Source organism: Elgaria multicarinata, chromosome 10, assembly GCF_023053635.1.
Source record: "Elgaria multicarinata webbii isolate HBS135686 ecotype San Diego chromosome 10, rElgMul1.1.pri, whole genome shotgun sequence".
Lineage (NCBI taxonomy): Eukaryota > Metazoa > Chordata > Lepidosauria > Squamata > Anguidae > Elgaria > Elgaria multicarinata.
In genome coordinates this window covers 19,384,701-19,410,889 of record NC_086180.1, presented here as the reverse complement: position 1 = coordinate 19,410,889, position 26,189 = coordinate 19,384,701, and the positions used below count along the sequence as shown (strand labels likewise).

The following is a 26,189-nucleotide window of genomic DNA, read 5'->3' as shown; positions in this document are numbered from 1 at the left end:
TCAAGACTTAAGGAGTTTGGCTGCTCCGAATGGAGACTTTGCCAGGAACATCAGTGGGGCTGGGCTCTCGTTGCTTTGAGGGAACCGTCCGCCTGTGGTCCTGCCAAGCCACTCATCCTTGAGACTCCTTTGGCTGAAGGAAGCAGGCAAGCAGGCATCTGACCCTTGGAGGAGAAAGTACAGCAAATAGCTATAATTTGCTCCACAAACACAGTTGAGCTATCCGAGAGAGAGAGAGAGAGAGAGAGAGAGAGAGAGAGAGAGAGAGAGATCTCCCAATTAAGCAGAATCCCAATTCTCCCTCCCCAGTCCTAAGCACATATTTTAATTCTGTATTTGAAATTATACAGTCAGCCTGCATGGCTCTTTAAAATTGCTGTAATACCAAACTTAGAACACAGACTGATTTCAAGGCTAATCTAAGATTCCATTATTATTTTTAAAAAAAGTCTGTAACCAGAAACTTCAAATTCTACAGTTAGGAGAAGGAAATTGGCACGATAGACACAATTTGGGGGAGGGTTTGTGTGTTATTTTTGGTTGTGACATTTTTTTATTATTAATTTTGAAAACGGGAGTGGACCTTATTTGTTCCGTGTTTTGCCATGAGCTAGGAGTGAAGAGTTGAAAATAAAGGGTGGTGTTGTAGGAGAAGCAATAGAAGCATGAGGGAAAGGGGCTTGTAGTCAGGGAAGCTGCCACTTCCCTTGATTGATGTACTGCAGGACCTACCTTCCCTTTGCAAACATGAGGACTAGATACACTATTTGTCATTGGGGTTTTAAAGAGACAGCGGGAGAAAGAGAGAGAGGGAGGCAGCGTACATGTTGGGTCACTGTGGCTCTTTTAGTGCTTTCTGGTACATTCATTCCAACACTGTTTCCTAGACTTTCTCCCAGCCAATGCAAACATGAGATGCTTTCCCCTTGCTTTCAGCTTCTTCCTTTATTTTCATGAAAGTTTATTTTCACTCCTTCACTGCTGCCAGACCAAGCCTGTATCTTGGCAGCAGTGGTTGAAAAAGAAAAAGAAAAAGGATTCCTTATGGGCCTAGGACACAATCCAACAAGAGATGTCTCTTCTTCAAGTCCCATTGAAATGGTGGAATGGTGCCCGAGAGCATAAGTGTACTCTTTATTCCTGTACAATTCAGGGAGGGCTTACACAAGGGAAGTCCCCTGTTGGATTGCATGTACAAAAACTAGAGTGAAAAGCCATGTTCCTGGAATCAATCTAATAAATATTTCATGTGACCTGTGACGAACCCCTAAGTATCCACAACCTCAACAATCTGGATTTCCTTATTATCCCAACCACCCATGTTGTTCCATTTTAACATGTTTGATGTTTGCTATATAAATAAATAATAATAATAATAATAATAATAATAATAATAATAATAATAATAATGATGATGATGATGTGAGGGAGTCCTTGCTTCTTAGAAGCTCCATGTGTGCATCAGAACTTCTGCTTGCACCAGAGCCTCTAGACTGAGGTTGATTTGCTTATATATCTGCTTTGGCCATGGGAATACCATGTACCTGTCGCATTGGATCAGAAAAACATAAATGGGAGAAGCAGCCATTAGACCAGCCTTCCCCAGCCTTGACCCCTTCCAGATGTGTTGGATTACAGTTCCCATAATCCCCCAGCCAGCATAGCTGGCTGGGGGATTATGAGAGTTGTACTCCAACACATCTGGAAGACGCCAAGTTTGGAGAAGATTGCATTAGACGGATTTCCTTTCCTCGTTGTATAGGCTATTAATAATTTTTATTTATTCATTCGTTTGTTCATTCTTAGATTTGACACTGATGCTTTTTTGTTTAAATGCATTCTTTGGAAGAATTTTGGTTTTGATTTGGAAATGAGTGAGAAAGAGGAGACTTGAGAGGAGAGAGAGAGAGAAGGAAGGGGTCCTAATGCAACCTGCTTGTTCACTTCTGCCACAGGGCTCCCCCTCCAGTAAGCGGAGAAGCCCTTTGCTGCAACCAATTATCGAGGGTGAAACTGCTTCCTTCTTCAAGGAGATCAAGGTGAAAAAACCCAACGACCTCCCATTGCTAACTAATTTGCTCAGCCTGCATCACTTCCCTTCTCCCACAATGAAAGTGATAGATTTTTTTCATTCTTAATTGCTAATTCTTATACCATGTTTCCAAGAAACAAAATCAGTAGCTGCTGCTTTTGTCTGCTTATTTTTGTCCACATTCTGCCTTTCTCTGTTACAGTTTAGCCTTCAGTATCTCCTTTGCTTCCCCCCTTTTTATTTTTTGCTTTCTACATATAAAGTTGTTTTGGTTTGCAAATTGCACAGTTTATTCATTGCGCCTTTAATCATCTTCTTTTAAGACACCTGTTTTTGCAGTGGTTATTACTGCTTGCCTCTCTCCAGAGTTCTTTGGCTCATACTCATACCAGATCTATATACCTGTACAGAATGAGATAGATGGTAGAGTCCTGAGGTGGTAAGAATGGGGTGTGCTACTTCAGACTTCAGGTGCAGAAATTCATTTTCAAATGTTTTCCTCCATGTGAATACCTCCCTACAAGTAGAAAACTAGCACATTGCGAAAAGAAGTTCTAGACCAGCCCTACTGCTCTAGATTTTACCACAGAGGTTTTTTTTACATAGTAGATCATTCAAAAATGTGATCACCCCTGGTCCATCCTATCACCTCATTGCCATCACATTCTGCAACATGTGCAGATCTTGCTTTGGATGGACTTGTGCAAGCTTTTATGTCATACTTATGGGGTATTGTTGTATCTTGGCAAGTGATCCCCCTCTTTGTTATGTTCGCTTCTGGTTTTATACTTTTGTAGCCATGCTTCTAAAGAAATCCGTCTTTAGAATCCAAGGAACAAATATTATTGCTTGCTTCTTTGGAAAGTTATCTCATCAGTCATGTGCTATGATTTGATTTTTCCCAGAGCTCTAATCAATGCCACTTCGGACCAGATTTATTTCTGGCACAAGTGATGAATTTGGTCTGTGCAATTTTTGTCCGGAGAAGTTCAGCTGCTGCCATAGCCTTCCCAAAGAGCTTCGATTATTGGGGGATATAAATCTAATAAATAAATAAATAAAATAAAATAAAATAAAATAGTGACAATAAATAAACAAACAGATAAATAAAGGGGCTTAATATGTTATCTAGTTTTTACCTGCAGGCTTTTGATTGTTTCTTTGGTACCAGCAAAAGATAGATGCCCTTTTGCTTTGTGAATTTAATGCACTTGCCTTCTGCAGAAGGATAACACAGTGACCCTGTTCAGACGGCACACTAAGCCACAGGGATTAAGCATTTAGAGCTCAACATTATGGCTTAGCGTGTTGGGTGAACCATTCCTAACCCTGGTGGCTACATAACCGTGGTTTAAACGTGCTCACTAACCTTTTGCTGCAAAAGGGTTAGCGGCCTAACCATGGCTTAGTGTGTTGTCTGAACAGGCCCATTGTATATGTGGCAAGATTTTTTGTCGTTCCCCTCCATTTTTTAATGCTAGTACAGCCTAATATGACTCCTAATAGGAAACAATCAGTGTAACTAGGATTGTGAGCTTTGAGCCAAACAAACACACCCAGTTGAAATCTCACCTCTGCCACAAACCCGGGCTATAGCGGGAGTGGGCAACTTGTAGACCCCCAGATGTTTTGACCTACAACTTCCATGATCCCTCTCCATTGGCTATGCTGGCTAAAGCTGATGGGAGTTGTAAACCAAAACATCTGGAAGGCCAAATGTTGCCCACCACTGGGCTATAGCTCAGTGGTAGAGGACCAGTTCTGCCTGCACAAAGTCCCAGGTCCAATAGCTGGCAATGGCAGTTGAAAGTTTCTGATACACACAAGATAGCCTAAGTCCTTAGAGGGTCACTGCTAATCAATACTGGAGTGAGTTAACAAATGGTCTGATTTGCTTAAAAGGCAAGTTTGTATCTTCAAGCCCAGTGGGGACGACAACCAAAGCTTTCCTTGTAGTACTGTTGTGAGGATTGCTTTGAACACTTGAAATGTGCAATATACACGATGGTGGTGGTGGTGATGATGATGATGATGATGATTAGAGGGCAATGCTGGCATCTTCATGACGTACATCTTTCGTACATCAATACCTAAGACACAGGTGTTGAAATTTAACAAACCAGACGTAGAAGTCTCTAGACTGGGCCTCGCCCATAAAACACCTTCAGTTCAGCCTATGCTTCCACTGGGCATTCCATGCACAAGGAAAGTTGGGGTGAAGTGATTCCATGTGCCTATGTTGCCAACAGAGCATTGCTGCCAGCACACCCCCAACTCCAACTGGTCCTGCCTACCCATTTGTAACTTTAGCTAAGCACCATCAGAGGGCAAGATGCTCCCTCCCACCACAGATGTCTATGTATACCAGTTACGTTGGTCCTTTTAGGCTCACAGTAGAGGCATATGCCTGCATTGCTTCTTCGAAGAACATCAGCTTCTCTTCTTTCAGTTCCCAGAAATAAATCCTTTGAAGATTAAATGTGGCCGTGAATGTTAATGCCAGGTTCTAATGGCCCAGATTGATGACAGTTTTTTGGTGCTGTCTTAAGACTGTGCTCTTTTTACCCACTGAATTCCAGTTGGCAAGAGCGCCTTTTCCATGTCTTTTTGCATGAGAGTAAAACCTTGGCAATGTTTACTGTGGGAGCACTGCAATTAGGAGAGAAGCTGAGCTCTCCCATCAGCCCCAAAGCCAGCTCACAGTAGTAGCCTTCATCATCAGCATCAAATGTTCACAGTCGTACAAAAATTTAAGCCATGAACTGTCTAAAGTTATAAATGTAAACTTCTTCTACAAAATTTCCCTTCTTCATTAAGCTGTTCAGCAGGGAGGGAATCAAACATTGTTTTCTCATTGCAATGCCAGGAGAGGAATATGTTCTGAATTGTTCCCATATACCTCCGGAATGGATTGGCTGCCACAGCGGCCCCTGGGGCTCTGCTCATTCTCCATCTTGTCTTGCCACCTTGACTACGTGTGCAGAGGAGCAGGCTTATGGAAGGCCTCACCTACCCTTCAGTCAAGGAGAAGAACTTGATGGCAGCTTGATGGAATTCTACTACTCGAACCTCCGTAGGATGCAACTTGAAGTAGTTATATAGGGCACGTCTTGAATGTTGTCCGTTGCTCATTCCTCTTCCAAAGCCTCTGCCACATTATTATTATTATTATCATCATCATCATCATCATCATCATCTTAGGCAGCTTTCTCCAAAAGAAAAAAAAGATCCAAGGCTACTTACAATAGACTTCCATGCTGGCTGTTTGCCGTATTAAACTTGATTGATTGATACAATAGACTTCAAACATATAAAATATAAAACAGCCAGAACTGGTATCCATTAAAATTCAACCATCTCATAAAAACATCAGTAAGGTCACAAACAATTTGACATGAATTAAACTGCCTATACTGTGTCATCAAATGCCCAGAATAGAGGGAAGAGTTTGTGTTAGAAGATGTTCTATATGCTACCTTGTTTAGAGATACCAAACTGACTGTCAGGTTAAAATGACAAAGTATGATTTTGATGCTGTGTCTCAAGGCTGCCTGCTTTGGAAGCCCTCCTGGAATTGCTAGATTTAATCCAAGGAAACTAAAGTTAGACTCCTTTTTTATTCCCTGTGGTGATTTTCCTGCACTGTGGCTCATTAACCAAGGGGAATTTGTAGAGACTGTTGTTTTTCTGTTATGAGCTGTGGCTTCATTACTTCAGTTTTGCCTGCTTTATTATGTGGAGCCATTTAAAGTGGCCTCCCATGTGGGGGGCATTAATACACAAGCAAGTCTTGATTGGGTCGACACCATGTTCGTCAGCGTATTCTGCAGTTTGTTTATTTATTTATTAAATTTATATACCGCCCCATAGCCGAACCTCTCTGGGTGGTTTACATAAGTTAAAAACAGTGAACATTAAAAAGTATACAAAATTTAAAACCAACAAAAATATAAAAAACAACAGTATAAAACAACAGTTCACTCAGTTCTTTTTTAAAAACATTTTTATACCGTCCAATAGCCGAAGCTCCCTGGGCAGTTCTCCTTGAGGCTACAGGTCACACTGCCACGAAAGCAGGCTCTGCCGGCCTACATGTGGTTGCCATGATGTGTGGACTGGCCTTCCATATGTTAAACTGAAGGTACTAGGTCTGCCTGCTTCTTCCTTGTGTTTGGAATGTGTTGCTGCATGCTTTGGGTAGAGAGAACAAAGGCAACACAGACCGTGATAATCCCTGGTGTCAAAATGTCTCCACAGGAGGAAGAGGATGGTTCTGAAGAAGACAGTAATGTGAAGCCAGATCTCACAGTCACCATAAAATCAGACGTCAATGTAAGAAGTTTCTTGGACCAGATAGAAGATGATGCCGACGGCTTTGTTTCTCCAGTGGATGACAGAATTCCTTCAAGAAACAGCCAGGATATGGGCCTCTCCAATCTGCATGCCGCCTCTATGTAAGTCAGGTTTGGGGCGGTCAACTTTGTGTTCTTCATACTGTGTATTGATAGTAACTGCATTTAGGAATATTATCAATCACGAATGATGCTTTCTTAACAACGAGAGCTGATGTAAGATAAAGTGCATCTATGCTCAGTTGCATAATGATGATCACTTGAGTTGGTTTGGTGAGGTTTTTGTGATATTTTTTGTCTTTTTCTTTTTTCCCACATTTGGGTGTCTGATTGTTTTCCATTATATTCCATAGGCCAGAACTTGTAGAGCAGCTTCAAGAAGTCAGGGAAGAGAAAAAGAGGATCAGGAAAAAACTGAGAGATTTTGAAGACAATTTTTTCCGACAAAACGGAAGGTAACTTTCTCCCCACTTCCCCCCCCCTTTTCACCTTGCAATGTTAAAACCTTGCTTAAGACTATGTGCATCCTTATTTGTAACCCCTTGTAATGATGTGCTTATTAAATCTTGCACCTCCCCTCACGTCTTAGCATTTCAAGAATTTAATGTTTATTCATCCATTACTATACAAGGCATTTCGTGTATGTCTTTATAATTTGTGCATATGTGTTATTGCTGGCAAATCTCTTCTGGGAAAAGATCCCTGGAGAACCAAATAGGCACAAGTTGATCCATTCAGAAGTTACTTTTTCCCATGCATCAAGGCTGCTTCCTGGCATGGGTTGGGTTGGAAAAGTTCTTTTTCCAGATAGCTGAGCATATAGATATGAAATTCAACAGCATTTCTCGTGTTACCCTTTGAAGATTCTGATCCTTTACAAAACTCACAAATCTGTCTAAACATATGTGTAAATTAAATGTGAGAACTATGACAGGCATGTTTTTGTTGCCCTTGTGAATTCCAAAACCAATTTGGAGTTTCTTCTCTAGTCTGGAATGCAAATGGATATTGCCATTCCATTTTTATGCCACATCGGATATTGATGTAATTCACAGGAGTGCCCCCATAAGGTCTAGAAAGTTTGTTTTTTAAATAGGAGCCGATGTTTTTTCTTCTATTTGGAGCCAGCACAACACAGAGAAGGATGTACCTTGTCCACCTTTGCGGCTCGACTTCTGCAATGTGCTCTACGGAGGGCTACCTTTGTGCCTAGTCCGGAAACTTCAACTAGTTCAAAATATGGCAGCCAGGCTGGTCACCGGTACACCTAGGGGTGACCACATTACACCAGTTTTAAAATCTCTTCACTAGATGCCAATTAGTTTCCGGGCGAAGTATAAAGTGCTGGTTATCACTTTTAAAGCCCTACATGGTTTGGGTCCAGGCTACCTGCGGGATCGCCTTCTCCTGTACAATCTGCCCCACACACTCAGGTCCTCTGGGAAGAATTTACTCCAGTCAACAAAAACAAGGCTGACAACTATTACCCAGAAGACCTTTTCCTCTGCCGTTCCCAGATTATGGAATGACTTGCCGGGAGAGATTCGTCAACTTAACAGTCTTCCGCATTTTAAGAAAGCTATAAAGACTGATCTCTTCTGGCAGGCCTTCCCAGTTGAATTTTAAGATGCCTTTTAATAATGTATTAGTTTTAAATGTTTTAATTATATGTATTTTGTGGCATCTGTATTTATGTTGTACCCCGCCTCGATCCAGAGGGAGAGGCGGGTAACAAATTATTATTATTATTATTATCATCATCATCATCATCATTTTCATTATTCCCATCCTCTTTTCTTTTATTTGGGGTGGGGCAGTGTGTGTGTGTGTGTGTGTGTGTGTGTGTGTGCTGTTTGTCATCTTTCCTACTAGAACGCTCCCCACCCCACCATCACCATGCAAACTAGGCAGATAATACTGGAATGAATACTGGAATGAAAGCTGATCACATCTCTTTTGTTTTGTTTTTCTTACAGAATTGTCCAGAAAGAAGACCGTGCTCCTATGGCCGAAGAATATAATGAATATAAGCAGGTTAAGGCCAAGCTGAGGTTGCTGGAGGTCCTAATCAGCAAAAGAGATATTGGTTCCAAGATCATGTAATGAAGGCGCCCTTGACCTTGCCGATAGAGTTGACCAAGCCAAAGGGATAATTGCTTGAAGAACTCAGCAAGAGCCTCATACTGTGAGGGCCTTTTTAGCAGCTCTCCCTGGTCTGTGGCTGACGCAAGATGGTTAGGAGGAGGAGGGAGGGTCCAGCATCTTTCTTCAGACTTGTGGCCTGTTCTGTCTCCGAGTTCGCCGTCCAAGCCAGCACGAGGGGGCGGTCCTGACACACTCAAAAGACTCTGTTCCGAGAGGGTCCTTTTTGCTTCGATCATCCTGCAGCCTTGTGAAATGCTTAGACTAATAGAGTCCGATTTATGCCTTCTTCGGAGCATCAGTGCAAGAGAGGTGAACTAGTTTGAGTTCTCATGAATCTCCAAATAATTGTCTGTCCTTTGTCAGACCAATAAAGCACCCAGGTCTGTTCTAATGGGGAGGGACTCACATTCTGAGATGATTCTATGGCTTATAAATGAGAGAGAGATTGAGATTCTCAGGATCTCACATTTGACTGCAGTTCTGGTTTGTTAGTATGTGACCTTTGTTAAGCTCACCCCAGTTGAATGTTGAATTAACACTCAGTGGGAAATGTATGTGCTACCTTGCCCCTCAATATGACTTCTTTTTTTAGAAAGAGAGCATTATTTCTTTTCTTGGGGGTGCTCTTCCTGAAAAAATATCCCTCAACAGTTTTGATTGAACCGACAAAAAAGAAGAGAAGCTGAGGAAATGGATCTTGGTAGCAGGGCCTTTCAGCGGTGGCTTTGAAACTGTGTTTTGAGGGACCCTGAAATTCCTTAGAAACTTTATAGGGGTTCCTCAATCTGAAGACAGGAATGGTGGACAGGCTTTCCTGAAGGACTCTTGTTTCCTTCAAACCCAGTTTTCTCCTGCAATTGTGGTGTTTTCTACAATGTACTCTCGGTTCACTTGGAGCAGTAGTGAGGCCCACCCAGTTGGTCCCCTGCAACGCTTTCCAGAACCTTCTTCAACACACAGTGGTTTGTGGGAGATATGCAAGAGTTTCTCCTCAGACAAATAGAGGTGGAAAGTTTTCCCATAAGTTAGAAAGAGTGAAAACCTCTAGACCGGGGTTTTTTGAAGGGGCGGACTTTTAGGGCAATATCGTTTTGTACCGTGCCCTTACAACTTTTTGTTGATCCCAGAAATCTGACAGATCCAATGGCAAGATTGTCCTTTTTTTCTGTTTAGCCACAGTGTGGTGATGATGTTGCTATACTTTCAAATAGCTTGTGTAAAATCGTAGGTACAATGATGCACTTTAGAAAGAGGGAGAGAGAGAGTATTTTATATTTTTTAAGAAATGGTAAACAAATAGTAAGGAAGTGTAACCAAAACTGTACTTTAAGAAAGAAAAACAATATTTTCTCTACCTGACTGTTTTGTTATGCCATTCTTTTAGAAAGGAAAAATATGTCTAAAATACAGCTTTAAGATTTATCTAGAGACGCAATCAGCTAATGCAAAAGTAAGTCATAATCAGCAGAAACCTTTCTGAGCACCAGCCCTAGGAAGTTTTTTGAATATATGTTTTGATATAATGAATAATGTCAGATCAGAGTTCATAGAGCTGCTTCCCACTATCTGTGAAAATCGGTTGAATTAAAAACTTGGGGGCAAAGTACAAAAATCCCATTAAATTAATGCCCATCCAAACCGAATAGCAATTGCTAAGATTTTTCAAATCAAAACTGATGCAAAAAAAAAAAAAGTGTGGGCTGGGTTCCAAAGAGTAGAGAAACTAGTTTTGTGAGCCTACGGAAGCTTTAAACTTGTTTTTCTCAAAGAGTAGCCCATGTGGCAAATTGGGGGGGGGGGGGCAGAGACTCACATGAAAAATAGCCCAGCATTCCCGTCAACCAGCACAAGTGCATTCCTATACATGTTGACTCAAAAGTGCGCCCCATGGAGTTCCGTGGTACTCACTCTTCGATAAATATTATAGGATTACAACCTGAGTAGCTCTTTGGATCTTGGTCATCATTTTTAACATGTCTTTTCTTACCAGAATCACTGTTTGCAGGGGTTTTTTTTTTTAAAAAAAGTGTAATGTCTCTAGTTTCAGACTCTGGATTAAGATGTTCACGTGGTATTTTTTTTTCCTCTTGTGGTGCTCATGGAATGGTGCAGTATGAATGAGAATGATGCAGATATATTCCTCTCTTCATTTCCCATTTCAGCACATGTTTATATATTACAAATTGCTAATATAAATTAATGACGTTGAGACATTTATTTTAAAGCAAAATAAGAATGATAATTAATGAACCACTTACAAATAGAAATGATGGCTAGAATTACTTTTTTTTCAAGGAAACCTTGTAATTTGTTCACGGGCTTTCTCTGGAGTGAACAGTGAAATCATTAACGTTTTTACATTAAAAGAAACAGGCAAAGAGCATGTCTTCTCCTGATCATTGCGTTAGGCTTCCAGGTATAATTTGTGTACATTCGTGCAGATACGCATAGCCTGAATTGGTTTTTTCATCACAAAAATAAAACCACACATTGGCTCAAGTAGAGTAGAGTGTGTGGGTTAGCAGCTTCCTCTCAGCTAGGATTCCTGATAGGTTGACTGGCACAAGACAGCAATTCAGCCTCGGAACAGAAGCCAGCTTCCTATCAAGGGCACATACTGTGGTCAGGTCAGCTAATTGTTTGAACTTTCTGCAAGTTCCTGAAGCTCCTATACTCTGTCTCACATTCTCCTTTCCTTTGGCCAATGAGAATAACCAAAAGAGAGATGACACACTTCTTTGAGAATGGGAACTTAGCTGACCCTGGAAGTTTAATCCCTTTGAACCCAGTACCTAGGGTTCAGGAGAACCAGTGGGATATTATTCATCCTTTCTCCCTATGGTGGGAAGACCAGGTGGAGGGAGTGGCTGAAGTCTGATCCTGACCTTTTCCTAGGGCCAGTCATGTATGGGTGGGTGGAATAACATTTTGAGGGGTCCAGTGAGCCTCAACTAGGATAGTCAAACGTCACTACTTGCCTTTCTTTGCAGTTTTAGATACAGAAAAAGTTTGTATTTCTGACTAGCATGGAGAGAAGAAGGGTGGATGGAACACTGCCACATTTGTCCATGCAAAAGATACTAAGGAATGTCAGCATTCAGGGATGGCTCAGAGAATAATTTTGCCATGCAAAATGGGCGGTTTGTCATCATAATTCTTGTTCCTTCTTCCTGAAGTTTAAGCTTTCAAATAAACAATTCCCCACATGTATCCAGAGGTACTCTCACCAAAGTACAATTCCCAGGATTCTTTGCAGCAGTTAAACTGATATAAAACGGATACCAGGCCACGTAGTGGACATAGGTTTGTCTTCTCTATCCTCCAGCACTCTACCCCATAATAAATGACAGTGGAGTGTCCTTGGAGTTACAACCTATCAGCTTTTCCACATGCCAAATAATTTTGTCAAAACTTTCCTGGCACATTTTTATAGGGAAATCATGATTTCCTTTATTCTCCCCCCCCCCCAATTTCTTTTTCACTTGTGACACTAACAGAGGCAAGGCACAGGTTATTTCTGGGAGAACTTAACTCTATTTGTCCTTGAAGAAGGTGAGTGCTTATCCTTTGGGTAACTCGTCCCCATCTCCTGTGGGTACTCCAGCTCTTCTGAAATAGCTTGGGTTTTGCGATGACAGAAGAAACGTACTACAGGAGATCAGTAAATATCCTTGGATCTTCAGTGTAAAGGGATATATAAATTCGTTCCAGTGACAAGCAATATGTATTCCACCTCTGTAACATCTCTACAGTACTCCTTGCTCGAAAGCATATGTACCCAGTGATCTCTTGTGCCAGTCTAATCCTCTGTACGGACATCTGCTTTGCATTGATGATTCATCTCTTATTCTGTCTGTCTATATATAGCGACCTTATATATATATATATATAGTCAGGCACAATCCAGGAGGTATCTTCTGCATGAACCCTATCGAAATGGGTGGAGAGCACTGCGCTGTCGTACAGCTCCCAGTCATTTCAATGGGATTTGTACGGGAGACATTTCCTAGACCCTGCACTTTTTTGTGTTTTATGTATATACAGCTTGATTACTGTTGGAAAGCTGAAGCCAATAACTGTTGATCATATCATGCAGCTGTAGGAAATCCCTTGCTCAGACTTCATTCTTGGTTTGAGAGCAACGACACAATTTCCTCCGATCAATAATCTGCTTTGTGCACCAGACGAAACCTTATGGACTCTTTTGTTTACATCACTTAAAGTCAGCAAAGTTCATTTGAAACACTGCGTCTTTTTAAAAATGTAAACTGATTGACAAATGTTATATGTGTACGTTTTTGTACATGGTTGTATTTTGTATAAAAGAAAATAAAAACCCTATTTTTGACTGCAAAAGCCTCTATCAATCTTTGCAAATAAGGTGATGGTGCTGCCGGTATTTCTCTGGGATTTAAGAATCAACTATGGTGGCCTCAATCCGGCTAATATTAGCTGCGACTCGGTCCTGTTGGAAGCAAACGGGACTGAAGTTATTCACAACTAACTTCAGCCCCCTTTGCTTTCAGTAGAAATGAATAACAACAAAATTATGCCTCATCAAGGCTCGTGATATCAAATGATAGGTGTAAAAAGTACAGGGCAATTTCTTACGCACATTTGAAATAGCAGCTTGGGGCCAAAATATCTGAGAGTCTCCTCCAGTATGAACCTTCCATATAAATCTGGCCATAGTCTGCTTTGGAAGCCTTATGTTTGCCCCACCACTGAGAAGTTACGTTGGGGGGAATATGTGACAGGGCCTTCTCAGTGGCCACATTGATTGTGGGACACCCTTCTAAAAGAAATTAGACTGGCTTCTTTTTTGTGAGAGGAAAGACAAGGTGGTACCCTTCCCTCCATCCCTCCATGCCATGTCCAGAAGCCATTCAGGCAGCTGAGTCTTTCTTCTGCTACAGAGGGGCACAAGCCAAAGTTGCCCATTGATTCCTTTAGTGTATGTCTTAGTGATGAATCTCTTGCCATTACTTTTCATGCTAATTAGTGTATTCAAGGCATACACAGTGTATTCAAGGTTTGTTTATTTATTGCATTTTTATACCACCCAATAGCTGAAGCTCTCTGGGTGGTTCACATGTTGGTCGTACAGAACCTAAAGTGGGTTTGTTTGCAGATATGACCCTCTATATAGCAAATCCAATATCAGCATTGCCAGAAATAATGTCACCACTTGCTGATTTTGTGCAAGCCTGTGGGTACAAAGCAAACGCTCATATGTCAAAGATGATTAATGTCAATCTAGTTGCAGTTTCGCAAGCCAATCTAGAAAAGAAATTTATTTCATGTGAGTTATGAAGCCCTGGTGACATTTGGGAGATCACATCTCTCGCTCACTACAAACTCAATTATCCGCTCTTGTACACACAAATTCACTCCGATACTCGAAAATTGGGTATAGATAAGTTATCATGGTCAGCTATTTTAGCCATAGTAAGAATGAATATCTTGCCTAGAGTCAACATTTCATTCCACTTGAATTTCACTTCATATAGCTATTCAAACTCTGGCTAAAAGGAACACACTATTGTCAGATTTTATCTGGTCAGGATGGAAGCCCAGGCTGAAACGAGCAGCTCATAGCAGACTCCAGGCAAAAGGAGATGTTGCAATGCCAAATTTGGAAGTAACATTATACTGCTGCACAACTGAGATTTCTTGTTGGATGATAAAGGGTGAGGCAGACTAATTCAATCAAACCTGGCACAGCGAGTCTGAATGTCTGTCTAAGAATGTAAGAACATAAGATGAGCCATCCTCCCATATGTACCTGCCCGGACCCTAAGGTCATCTTCAGGGGTCCTTCTCCGTGAGCCCCTGCCAAAGGAAGTGAGGCAGGTGGCTACCAGGAGGAGGGCCTTCTCTGCTGTGGCACCCCGGCTGTGGAATGAGCTCCCTAAGGAGGTTCACTTGGCACCTACATTATATGCTTTTAGACGCCAGGTGAAGACCTTTTTATTCTCCCAACATTTTAACAATCTATAAATTTTAAATAACATGGTTTTAAATTTGTAATTTTGCATTGCTGCTGTTTTTATCTGGTTGAGCTTTTATATTGTATTTTATATTATGGTTTTATACTGTTGTATACTGTTGTTTTATACTTTGAATGGTTTTAATTTTTGTGAACCGCCCAGAGAGCTCCGGCTATTGGGCGGTATAGAAATGTAATAAATAAATAAATAAATAAATAAAATGCTGACTTAGACCAAGAGTCCAACTAGTCCAGCATTCTGTTCACACAGTGGCCAACCTGCTGTTGACCAGGGACCCACCAGCAGGGGGTGACTTGGCGACGACACTTTGGTGGCTGCTCATTTCCTCAAAACCTGGCGGCATCACAGCTGCGGGATGGGAAGAGCAAATCTCGATGGCAGGAGGGAGTGTGGCACTGGCGGCCATTTAGTTCATCAACCCCAACACCTGCCCACCTACTATGGGCCTTGATCTGCCCCCAGAATACCCCCAGCCTCAACCCAAAGTGAGGTCACAGCCAGAGCATAGGAGGTGGCAACCTCCAAGCCACGGAAATGGTCAGCAACTTTTAAAAAGCACAGTTTGGTGGTTGGCGGCTGCATCATATAAACAACACAGCGCCAACTCACAGCCATCACGGGCTAAACAGGGCATATAGACAAGCTCGAGGGCATGAGTGCAACGCCACCCTCTAAGGCTGTTGTTTCATGGTGGAGAAGCAGGCACTGCTGTTCTTCCCTTGGCATGCATGCACCTAAGTTAATGCATGATGTAAGGACTGTGTGCTTTGGGGACTGACAGGTCCAGTGTATGCCAACGTTTCCTAATTTCTGATGGTGTGGGGAGAACTGTGCATCTGACACGACATTTCATGTGCATGGTGGAGGTTGAAGTGATGTGCATGCACTCCAGCATGCAAACAGGAACAACACTATACACTGTTATCTATGCACATTGCACTCCATGGGTTGACTCAAACATGCAGCCTAGTTTTAAGACTGTTGTCTAAGGCATAGTTGGTGGGGCAGACATCTGAGGCTTAGGCTGCGAACCAGGAGGCTAAAGGCCAAATGATTTACTACAAGAAGTGCCTGCTTACCACTAAGGCACATCTCCCCTGTAATAAGCAAAAGATGCCCTTCCGATGCCACCATGACACGTTGCTCTCTGCGTTTCCTTGCCTTTGTTTCACTTCAGTGGCTGCAGTTTATTGGAGAGGCGTTGCAAGAAAGTTGCAGTGACCTCACAGCATGCCCCATCTTGAACTAAAAATGCAAAGTGCTCTTCTCCATGGCCGCCAACATTCATATGCCCCTTGCAGCAATCAGATTGGGTCTGAGGGTTTTAGCGACTTTCATGTTTCTGTCTCAGGTCTGATTGGCTTAGGTATGTCTGCTTTAACTTGTTGCAGGCTCGTTTGTGAGATGAGAGCAAGTCGCACACAAAAATTCAAATACATCTGTAGGAGCCGAAGTTTCTCCTCTTGCAGCAAGTTGCCTTTCATATAAACAGCTCTGACAACTACTAATTATCCCAAAGTTTTCTTAATCCTAGAACACACAAATGGTGCCAAGATGTCTATGACATTGCCCTGCCCTAGAAAAGCAGCCTCTGTTTTAAATGTTCCGTTAAGGTCTTAAATTTAACGGAAGAGAAGTGTGCTTCTTGGAGAACAAGATCTCTCCAAGGTCTCAAGGTGGTGTCTTTTTCACCTCTTGCTACCTGCACTTTTCGGTAGACATGCCAGGGACCAAACCTGGCTCCTTCCACATGCAAAGCCATGTTCTCTCCCACTGAGCTAAGGCCCCTCACTTAACATCTGATAGATCTTCTCCAACCCACCCACCCACCCATCATATAAAATAGTGGTTTGGTACAAGATGAAGGGTACCTAAAGCTCACCTCTGCACCCTGTAACTCACCATGACTACAAAAAACGGTGGTGACATTGTTTTCTAGCCTATTGAAAACAGGATGTTTTGCATGAAACATCCAAGTCCAAGTTGGAAACATCCAAGTTACCAGTAGCCACCATGAAAAGAATTAGGAGACTTTCTGTACCATAGTGGATGGCATGCACAGGACAGCAGCACTATAATTTCTAGATGGTAGGGTTCTTAAGCTATACTTAAAATCCAGTGTTGTTAATGTAACCCCTGAATCTAGAGTAAAACGGGAGTGGCATGGAATGGAGTGACAGGAGAGCCAAACGTTGGTTGAAGAAGGGAGTTGAGCTGGAGGGGGCTGGAGAAAGAAGAGGAGGCAGAAAGAGAGTTGAAGGAGAAGAGGGAAGAGCATCCTGAGGAGATGGAGACAAGTCTGCAGTTTAACGAAGAGTGCACCTCCGCACAGAGACAGGCAACCAGGGAACTAAAGAACAGGGATAAACAACTGTTGCAGGTCCGATAATACTAACATTTCTCTTCACAGAGAACTGTAGGTTAAAAAGGGAGTTGAATATATTTGATTCTTAGTTGTGTTAATTGTTTTCTTCATGCTATTCTTTACTAAACCTTCTTAAGTAAATTCTGTGAAATACATGTTTGCCTCTGGAGCGATCGTAATCTGGCCGTCCTCATCCTAGTTATAGGAACCTGAAACATGATATTAATCATCACCTTGGCTGTTCAGTGTGGGGGTTCTCACCCGTTTTCTGTCCGGTGGCAGTGTGCTACCTCGTCATCCCCCACATCTGCTTCATGCGGCATCGAAGCTTCACTGCAACAGTGAACGCGAATGATGCTTTCTAAAGTAAAACTTGCCACTGGCTTGTCGGACTCTAGAAATCAAAACAGGAAGGGTATTAGGGGAAGGGGTGTGTGTGAGGTGGTTCTTTGCTGGGATTATTTTGTGCTTCCCAGCACTGGTGTTTAAGCGAAGGAACAAAGTTCAACCCACACTGGAACTTGCCTCAATAATGCCAGCAAATTGCATGTAACTCTGGGATCAGTCACACTAAAACTGGCTTTGGAAAAGGTCCAGAAACCATGTGATGAGTCACATTCTGTCAAGAAGGGTGTTTGCCTATTTCCAGAAACACTCCCAACTGTTAGGGCTGAGGCACATGGGGCTTTCCAAATGCAAAGCTATTTGTGGTCCTGGGATCTCCTCTGCGATCCATTCCATGGTCCACACGCTTTAGGTGTGATAGACAGCTAGGCCTGATTTGGATTTCTGTAACTAGTACTTGGGATCGTTCTTCATAGTTAAGCATATAAGTTTCAACCATGGTAGCATTTGCCTGTCCGTCTCCCCATTACACTTGAAGAATGGCTGCTTACAACAGGGGTGGGGAACCTCAGAACCAGGGTCCCAAATCCAGCCCCTTCTGGGTTCCCCAGATAACCACTCTTTTGTCCCATGCCCCCCTTCTCCTCCCCACAACTACCCAGTGTTTGGTGGGTGCTGAGATTCCCCACCCCCAACCCATTTTTAGGATATGCTAGGCCCGACCAGAACCTGCTCTGGAAAATGTCATTGGAGGTAGAAATAAATCCATTCCACTCTGCCATAGGTTGTAGAATCTGGAATGTGTTTCAGGATTCCATAAAGTCAAAAGCCTATTTGGTCGCTTTCTGTATTTTATGCGGTTCATGATAGACCGTTTGGACCTACATGCATTGAGTTTAACCTGCATAGGACCCCTGAAAATCTTACGTGTGGACAGCTGTTGGGTGCAGTGAATCTTCTTCACATGTCCCAGCTTTGCCCATTACTGGGACATTTTAGTCCAGGTAAAAGATGTCTAAGAATTCAATCATTGCAGATCTTATCCTTTTTTTAACCATCCAGTCATGGCATTATTAAGCAGAACAGGGAGAGAATTCCTTTACTTCTTTAAGCGAAAAAAGTATAAAACCTGAAGTAAACATTGTATTTATTGCATAATATTAGGCTATGTACACACACATAGAAAATAAACATTTTGATAGAGCTGTATTGAATGCTGTAGTACAGCCTTCCTCAACCTGGGGCGCTCCAGATGTGTTGGACTGCATCTCCCAGAATGCCCCAGCAGCTGGCTGGGGCATTCTGGGAGTTGTAGTCCAACACATCTGGAGCGCCCCAGGTTGAGGAAGGCTGCTATAGTATAAAGAGGCTGATCAGCTACACTCACGTAGCAAATCAATGTGTTTGTTTTTTTAAAAAAAGCCCCCGATGTCTTCACAGCTTTTTCATCAGGGAGATGCAAAATATGGTTTGACGTTATGGCTAAAAGGTACAGAAATGCTGTGGCGCCAATCCAACCAAAGTAAAATTGGGAGTAAGGGCCACCTTGCATGGCTGATTGTTTTAAAAAGCAAAAACAAATAACCAGCAGGGGGACCAGAGAACCAGAGATGGGGCTAAGGTCAGCTGGGACCAGGGGGTGGGAGGCTTTGACCCTTTGCCTCCACTGCAGTCCTGATCCGACTAACTCATTCCGTTGCTTTCCTTGGGATTGAGGCCTTAGCTAAACCTACCTGGTCTCCCACGATGGAGGTGGGAAGATCTCGCGTTGTGTTTAACGCAAGATGCCTCCTCTGTCTACACGTGACACACGGCGACCTCAGCAAGAGAGGCGTCAGGTCCGTCATTTTTTATTTTTTAAAGGGCCAGCAGCACATGAATGCTCATGCGCAAAAGGTAAGTCCTTTTTAAAATTTAACTGACTTTCCCCGCCCCCCCCCCTACCCCCGATGGACGCAGCGCTCCTGAGGAGTGCTGTGCCCGGCTCCTAGCAAGGAATCACGTGGATCCGGGTCAACCCGCGGCAGCTGGCCACACGTTCTGCGGTCTCGGGCTCAGCCCGGGATCACGGAAAAACCGGGGCCAAAGGGGAGGGCTATTTCCTGGGCCAAGGGAGGGATGATCCCTCCCTGATCCCAGGATCCTGTGTGTCATGTGGATGCACAAGGACGATCTCGGGTTTCACCCTGGGATAAAGCCCCATCTAGCTATGGCCTGAGTCATGAACAACTTTAGCTGGCCCTAGCCCTGGCCCTCTATGGGTTGTATCCAGTGTTAGTCCTACTTAGAACAGAATGAAATGAATGGGACTTAAGTTAGTCATGGCTAACTCAATGGGCCTACTCTAAGTAAGACGATACAACCCTATGTTTAATAAATAAATCCATTTGCCAATAGGGTGGCTTAGGTTAAATTGACACTGCGCCTTGGATAACAAAAGGGAGATGATCATTGGGGCATTCGGGGGTGGGGAGAACAGGCTATTTTGGGAGACAGGTTGAGAGGAAGAGGTATAGGGAAGTACTTCATCAGCTTCCCTGTCGTCATCCCCCCTTCCCCAGTGTAAACAAGGTGTGCCAGGGTCCTCGGTCTCTCAATGAGAGGCAGAGAGGTATTCCTATGAAACATAACATCTCGGTATATGGCAGTGTGTTTGATGCTATGTCTACCTGGCTGAGGGATGGGCAGGCAGGTAGGGGTGGGGGGAGGGGTCGGGGTAGAAGGGTTCAGTCGTCCTCTGCAAAGAACTCCAACTGCATGCACAGTAGTAGGGTGGGAAGGGGGATACGGACTTTGCTGTTTACATCGCATCCCTGAACAGAAACCAGCAAATAGAAAAACATTGCTTTTAAACACACAAATGTCCCTTTAAAAAAACAGCGTAAAAGAAAAGTATTCAGTTATCATCACCCAAGTGTGCAAGTTTACTTCCATCTCCCTATGTGCAAAGTGCTGAAATTCGTCAAGCCAAACAGAAGGTGGAGAAATTTACTCCGTCTCTCATTTTCTGTGGACAGCATCAAGGGGCCGGGGGGGGGGGGGGATCTGTGAAGGAGCTTCACTTCCCTCATCTCCCAGTACTAATCTCCATGTGAAAGAACCATCTTCAAATTATATGGTGTAGTAGCTAAGGTGTCGGATCTGGGTTCTAGTCCCCACTCGGCCATGGAAACCCACTGGGTGACTTCGGGCCAGTCACAGACTCTCAGCCCAACCTACCTCACAGGGTTGTTGTTGTGAGGATAACATGGAGAGGAGGAGGATTATGTATGCCGCCTTGGGTTCCTTGGAGGAAAAAAGGTGTGATATAAATGAAATGAAAATAAAATAAATGAAGGTGGCAAACACTTCTGTTTTGTCACAAACATTACCTGTGGGCCTGGGAGCCAAATGACTCTGGGAAGGTGCGTGGAAAAGAAAGGAAAGGGATTTCAGAACTGGGGGTGAGAGGGAGAAACCTTTCCATCTGGGTCATCACAGTCCATCTCTGGAAAAGATGAATCTATCTCAAAATATTGAAAATATATATGTATTAACAAGAGTTGGATGGGCGGGGAAGAAAAAAGACTTTTTTTAAAAAAAAAATATCAACCAGTAAACCGAAAAGAAGTTCCAACAGATTTTGTCCGACAGGTTGAAAACTTCAAGGCTGAAATCCCCAAAAGTGACTGGACTTTGTTGGAGTTCTTTATCCTATGCTCCCCCACCCCAGTTCCCTTTCCAATGAGTATCTTTGTCCCATTTCCTTACAAAAATAAAAACAAGACAGTATTTCCTTTCTATACAGAAGAGTCTGTGTTGGTGGCGGCTCGCCCTCAAGCCAAGCTAAAGCCCTCATAGTGGTCGATGGCTTGCGTCAGCCGTGTGCTCAGGATTTCTTTGCTGCTGTATTTGGGCAGGTCGAGGAGGTTGTAGCAGGTGTGAGCCACGGGCAGGTACTGCTCCCCGCTGGACGTGGACTGGATGACGATGCGCAGGCTCGACATGCCGTAGATGGGGATGCGGTCGCTGCCTGTCAGGAACACTGCGGGAGGGAAAGAGGACCGCCGGTCACAAAGGCATACAGACGCCACTGCTCCGTTCTTAAAAACACCCCGCTGTCCTCACACGGACCGCCTCCTCGTTTCTTCTGCTCCCTCCACAAGCAGTGCCCTTTGGCGGAACCACTACCAAGAACACTGATGAGGTAAAAAAAAAATGTCTAAGAATTCCCTCCATCTGTCGTAAGGAAGGCGGGAAAAGTGGACTGAGGCGCAGCACTGATCTTACGCGGGCTAGGAAGAGGCGGTTTGGCGGATTCAGGCGTTCCTGCTCTTCGATGCCTGGCTTGAATCAGGCATCGTTGAAAGAAAAGAACAGCAGTAAAATACCAGAGAAACTGTACCATCACAGCCAGAAGCAATCCACACACATGCTTCGAGATACTGGTTCTGAGCACCAGGAGCGGAGTGGGGACATTGAGGGGAAACACACTGTGGCCACTGAGGCAGATCTTTTGCGGCGACATTTTTTTTACCACAGCCTTTGGGCAGAAGGGAAGGAATCAAAGGTCACCTTTGACAGGTTCCTCCTCTCACCAAATCAGCCCCGACACCTGGGCTCCCAAAGGCTGGTATGGAGGAGGGACCCCTGCTTGGTTCGTTCTCCTGTCCCTGTTACAGCAGCGAAACCACTGAGGGAACTAAATGTTCTCCGTATTTGTCCACTCTCCCATGCCCACACTCACTTCCTCTTCCTGGGGCCCATGGGCTGCGATTTCATCCTGAACTCTCACAAGATTCCAGCCACTACGAAGAAGGCCCAAACCACTTCAGCATCCTCCAATTCACAGTAACATTATTCCAGTTAGCCACATCATTTCCCCACTGGCCCATTCCTATAAGATCGCTCCCTCCACAGATGGAGTTTCACATTCAGCAAAATCACATAATGCCCTTTCTGGGGCTGGGCTATTTCCAACTGAAGGCTCCCACAACAACAACCCCTTGCATAAAGAAAACCAGCACGGAGGGGCAGTTTCAAAAGCTTCTCCCTGATGTGCTAGTTTTCTACAGGGAGGGAGCACCAGGTGAAATGTGGATAGGGACTTCCCATCTCAGAGATCACATTCTTCACTACTACACAAAGATGTGGAGGCCTTGGGAAAACGTCAGAAACATGGGAGGGGGGAAGCAGAAAAATTCAGTGGGGGGAGTATTTTTTTTATTCCCCCCCCCCAGATTTTTGTTCCCCCCCTCCCCCAAAAACCTTCACATCTCTACTACTGTACTGCAGCAGGTGAAAGAGACCTGCACCACCTGGCGGAGAGCATCAAATGTGTGTTATATGTTACACTACCAAGAAGAAGCTTTCAGCTTTGATTGTCAGAATCACTACTCCGGAATAGGTTACAGCTCTATAATATGAGGAAAACCACTACTCCTCTAAATTAACGAGATACTTACAGAGAAACTTCTTCTTCTTTTCCAGAGGAAACTCGTGAAAGGTCTCCCAGAATATTTGCACGGTTGGGTGTGTCGCTGAGTAATCCCCTTTGTAAACTGCACTCTGTAAAATAGTTACAAATGTCAACCCTGCTTTTTAAGAACTAGTAGCCAATTATAATAATAATTTCAGAATGCAGGCCCACACATGCTTTTCACTCTGTAAAGCACTTGGCAGGTTGTAACTGCTCCACAAGTAACACTCTCACTGACTGTCCAAAAATGGTTCTATGCATCCCAGCCCTTGTGGTTCTGAGATGTCACAGGAATTCTCAAATTGTTTGATAGTGCAGAGTTTAAAGTGAGGTTTTCTCAAAGCTCTTCCATTAACACTGCTATTCTATCCTGAGTTCAGTGGGATTTTTCTCCCAGGTAAGTGTGGGTAAGATCATAGTTTTAATGCAGCAATTCGCTTAGGGAGCATGTTGATTCAAAATAGTTCAACATACTCTCTAAATGAACAGCTGCGTTTCAGGCTGCAGTCCCAAACACACTTACTGGAAAGTAAACCTCGCAACATGATGGATCTGTAAACATGCATAGGATTGGGCTGCCAGTGGAATGAGTAAAAAAAAGCTTTTCTCTTTTTTATGTCCTTGAAGGCATCGTATTGGAACATATTGGCCACACCGTATTAGGGAAGGGGAACCCCTATTATTTTTCTTGAAGAATAATTTTGAGGCTTTGCACCGCTCTCTGTCTCTCTCTCTAAGTCCCAATATCCATTTTATGAGGACAGCCCCAAGGCATCCGTAGAATTTCACTGACCGAGAGAGAAATGAGAGGGGCAGCTGGACATCAGGAAAAACTTCCTGACTGTTAGAGCAGTGCGACAATGGAATCAGTTACCTAGGGAGGTTGTGGGCTCTCCCACACTAGAGGCCTTCAAGAGGCAGCTGGACAACCCTCTGTCAGGGATGCTTTAGGGTGGATTCCTGCATTGAGCAGGGGGTTGGACTCGATGGCCTTGCAGGCCCCTTCCAACTCTGCTATTCTATGATTCTACGATTCTAAGTCCAAAGGATACGAAGCCCAGAAGCAAGAAAAGGAGGCGCCCGCTTACCTCCTCCAGTTCCCTCCAGTTGTAGTTGCTGCTTCCCACTATCATAGCCCTCAGCTCAGTGGGCTGGAAGAGCTCTAGGACCTTTCCGCCGCACACCTTCAGGAAGCCGGTCGAGAAAGCCATGTACCATTCATGTATTGAAAGGTTGAAGATGTAATTGACGTAGGCGTCGACAAATTCCTGTCTGGGGGATTGGAAGACACATCACTGTTCATTTGTATCATGTAGAAGCAACAGGTACGGGCTGTTGACCGGAAGCCACCAAATCTACCCCGGACCATTCACACATTCATTCGTACATTAAGGAGTCACCTTTCAGCCCCCTTAAAACTATTTAAAGCTTTGAAAACTTTTTTTTAAAAAAAGAAACTAAATGTTTCAAACAAGAGAGAACATGCCCATAAATTGCTTGGAAGAGCCCACAGACCCACATGGCTAGGCCTGGCACAAGTGTACTGCTTCCATGGGCAACTGCCAGCGTGCCAGTGCCGTGCCAGGATGCCTGCTTTGGGCTCCCCACAGTGGATGTCTTGCAGTGGCCATTTTAGCTTCCCACAATGCCCCAAAGCAACACTACATTAGCAGGCCTTCTCAGTAGTGGAACCCACGCTCTGGAACCCTCTCCCACGTGCGGTTCAAGAAACCGCGGAAACTGCAGTGACCTTTAAATGCCTCTTGAAGGCTGATCTGTTTACCTCATGCTTTCCCCTGACTCGTAATCGCGTAAAGCACATCTCTGTTCTACCGCTGGTCTTGCTGTAACATTTTAATGCACTTATTTATATTGTATTCACATTGGTTTTTATGTCGTATTATACATAATTTTGGTGTAAGCCACCTATGACTGATCTCTTCCGGCAGGCCTACCCAGTCGAACTTCAAGATATTTGACTGCTATTTTAATATTGTAATAGCTTTATATGTTTTAATCAGTTTTATGTATTTTATGGTAATTATAGCTAATGTTGTTCCCTGCCTTGATCCAGAGGGAAAGGCAGGTAAGAAATAATAATAGTAATAATAGATTTTAGGATATTAAGCAGTACAGAATAACCAGGAGCAAGGGCATTGTGGGAACTTAGAATGGAAGCCAGTGCCTTCCGACTGCTGCTGTCCACGATCACTGCAGAAGTCCACCAAGGCAGGAGGAGGTTCACCTTGCTATGGACCCCTTCAAACCTGGAGCCGGTCCTGCTGCACAGAAGCAGTTGCTGTGAGCATTTAATATATGAACCGGCAGCACACCTATTTTCCTCCTCCATCATGGTGTTTTGAAAGCTCACAGTGGGGCAAGGAGCAGGCCTTCCATGTTCACGGATTGGGGCTCTTCTGCAGCTCAGGCCTGGCGCACCTTCTAACTCACCAAACCAACTGCAGCTCACCAGCTGTGCAAGGCAGCCCACCAGAGACCTCCTGGTTTTGCTGCCTAGCCCAGGCCGCAAAACAAAGTTGCCACGTACCCAGCAGGTTGGCAAGTTGTGTTGCAAGTTGTGAGACACAAATCATGCAGGGCCCGTTCAGTTATCCTGCCTGCAGGGTGAGCAGGAGTAGAGTGAAATGTGCAAAACAACAACAGCAACAAGCAATCATAGGCAGGTTGCTCAGATGCCATAGAGCAGCCTTCCTCAACCTGGGGCGCTCCAGATGTGTTGGACTACAACTCCCAGAATGCCCCAGCCAGGCTGGGGCATTCTGGGAGATGCAGTCCAACACATCTGGAGCGCCCCAGATTGAGGAAGGCTGCCATAGAGGCATTGCAAGAAATGCTACAATATGGACTTCCTCAATGTAGGATTTGCATTCCAACCCCCATGTTTTCTTCCTGGAGTGTCTGAACAATTTTGGATGTCATAACACTGAAAGGAAGAGGGATGCCGCAGCTGGCGGTACAGATCCTCCGTTTTCAGAGGCGGGACAGCCCTGCATGCCAGCAGCTGGGGGAGGAAGAACCGGACAACCGGCCAGGGAGTGTGGGAGAGGAGAAGACACTGCTCCCTTCCTGCTCTGCTTGCGTGCTCCCCAGAGACATGGTTTAGCCAGACATTTGGTCTGACCCAGTAGCGCTGTTCTTATGGATGAGGTGAACCCAACCTGCAGCTTTCCCTTGTCTTTCAGCCAAGCCACCCTATTACAAAAAAACAACCAAGTTCCGAGTGTTGTTTGTCTATGTAAATCTACTGCAAATAAAGCAGAATAAAGCATGCAGTGTAACATATTGGACTTTGGAGCCTTGTATTTCCCCCGGGACTAAGACAAATGCCAGTAAATGAGGAAAGATGAAGGGCAGATAACACAACCTTTTCTTTTTTATTGCATTTCTCATCTTTCAATCATATTTTAATATTTGGTTGCACATAAGTCCTCTCGCGGCTCCTGCACAGGAAAAGGTTTCC

At 43.9% G+C, this 26,189-nt stretch overlaps 2 protein-coding genes across 12 annotated transcripts in view; one reads left to right on the top strand and one right to left on the bottom strand.

Moving 5' to 3' along the window:
- FAM13A (family with sequence similarity 13 member A) overlaps positions 1–12,108 on the top strand; it is a 164,817-nt gene extending 152,709 nt beyond the window's left edge. For all 3 annotated transcript variants that reach the window (XM_063136233.1, XM_063136232.1, XM_063136234.1), the window contains 4 exons: positions 1,956–2,039; positions 6,290–6,486; positions 6,738–6,839; positions 8,361–12,108. In XM_063136233.1, coding sequence (XP_062992303.1) covers positions 1,956–2,039; positions 6,290–6,486; positions 6,738–6,839; positions 8,361–8,487 — 510 coding nt within the window. In that variant the 3' untranslated portion in view covers positions 8,488–12,108. The remainder of the gene's footprint in view (positions 1–1,955; positions 2,040–6,289; positions 6,487–6,737; positions 6,840–8,360) is intronic.
- HERC3 (HECT and RLD domain containing E3 ubiquitin protein ligase 3) overlaps positions 9,687–26,189 on the bottom strand; it is a 64,790-nt gene continuing 48,287 nt past the window's right edge. For 6 of the 9 annotated variants that reach the window (XM_063136224.1, XM_063136229.1, XM_063136227.1 and 3 more), the window contains 3 exons: positions 23,797–23,980; positions 22,695–22,797; positions 18,480–21,274 (listed from right to left, as the gene is read on the bottom strand). In XM_063136224.1, the coding sequence (XP_062992294.1) occupies positions 21,066–21,274; positions 22,695–22,797; positions 23,797–23,980 (496 nt within the window). In that variant the 3' untranslated portion in view covers positions 18,480–21,065. Of the gene's footprint in view, positions 9,771–17,138; positions 17,300–18,478; positions 21,275–22,694; positions 22,798–23,796; positions 23,981–26,189 lie in introns of those variants that run through there. The other 3 variants (XR_010025926.1, XR_010025927.1, XM_063136231.1) reach the window with 3 other exon arrangements.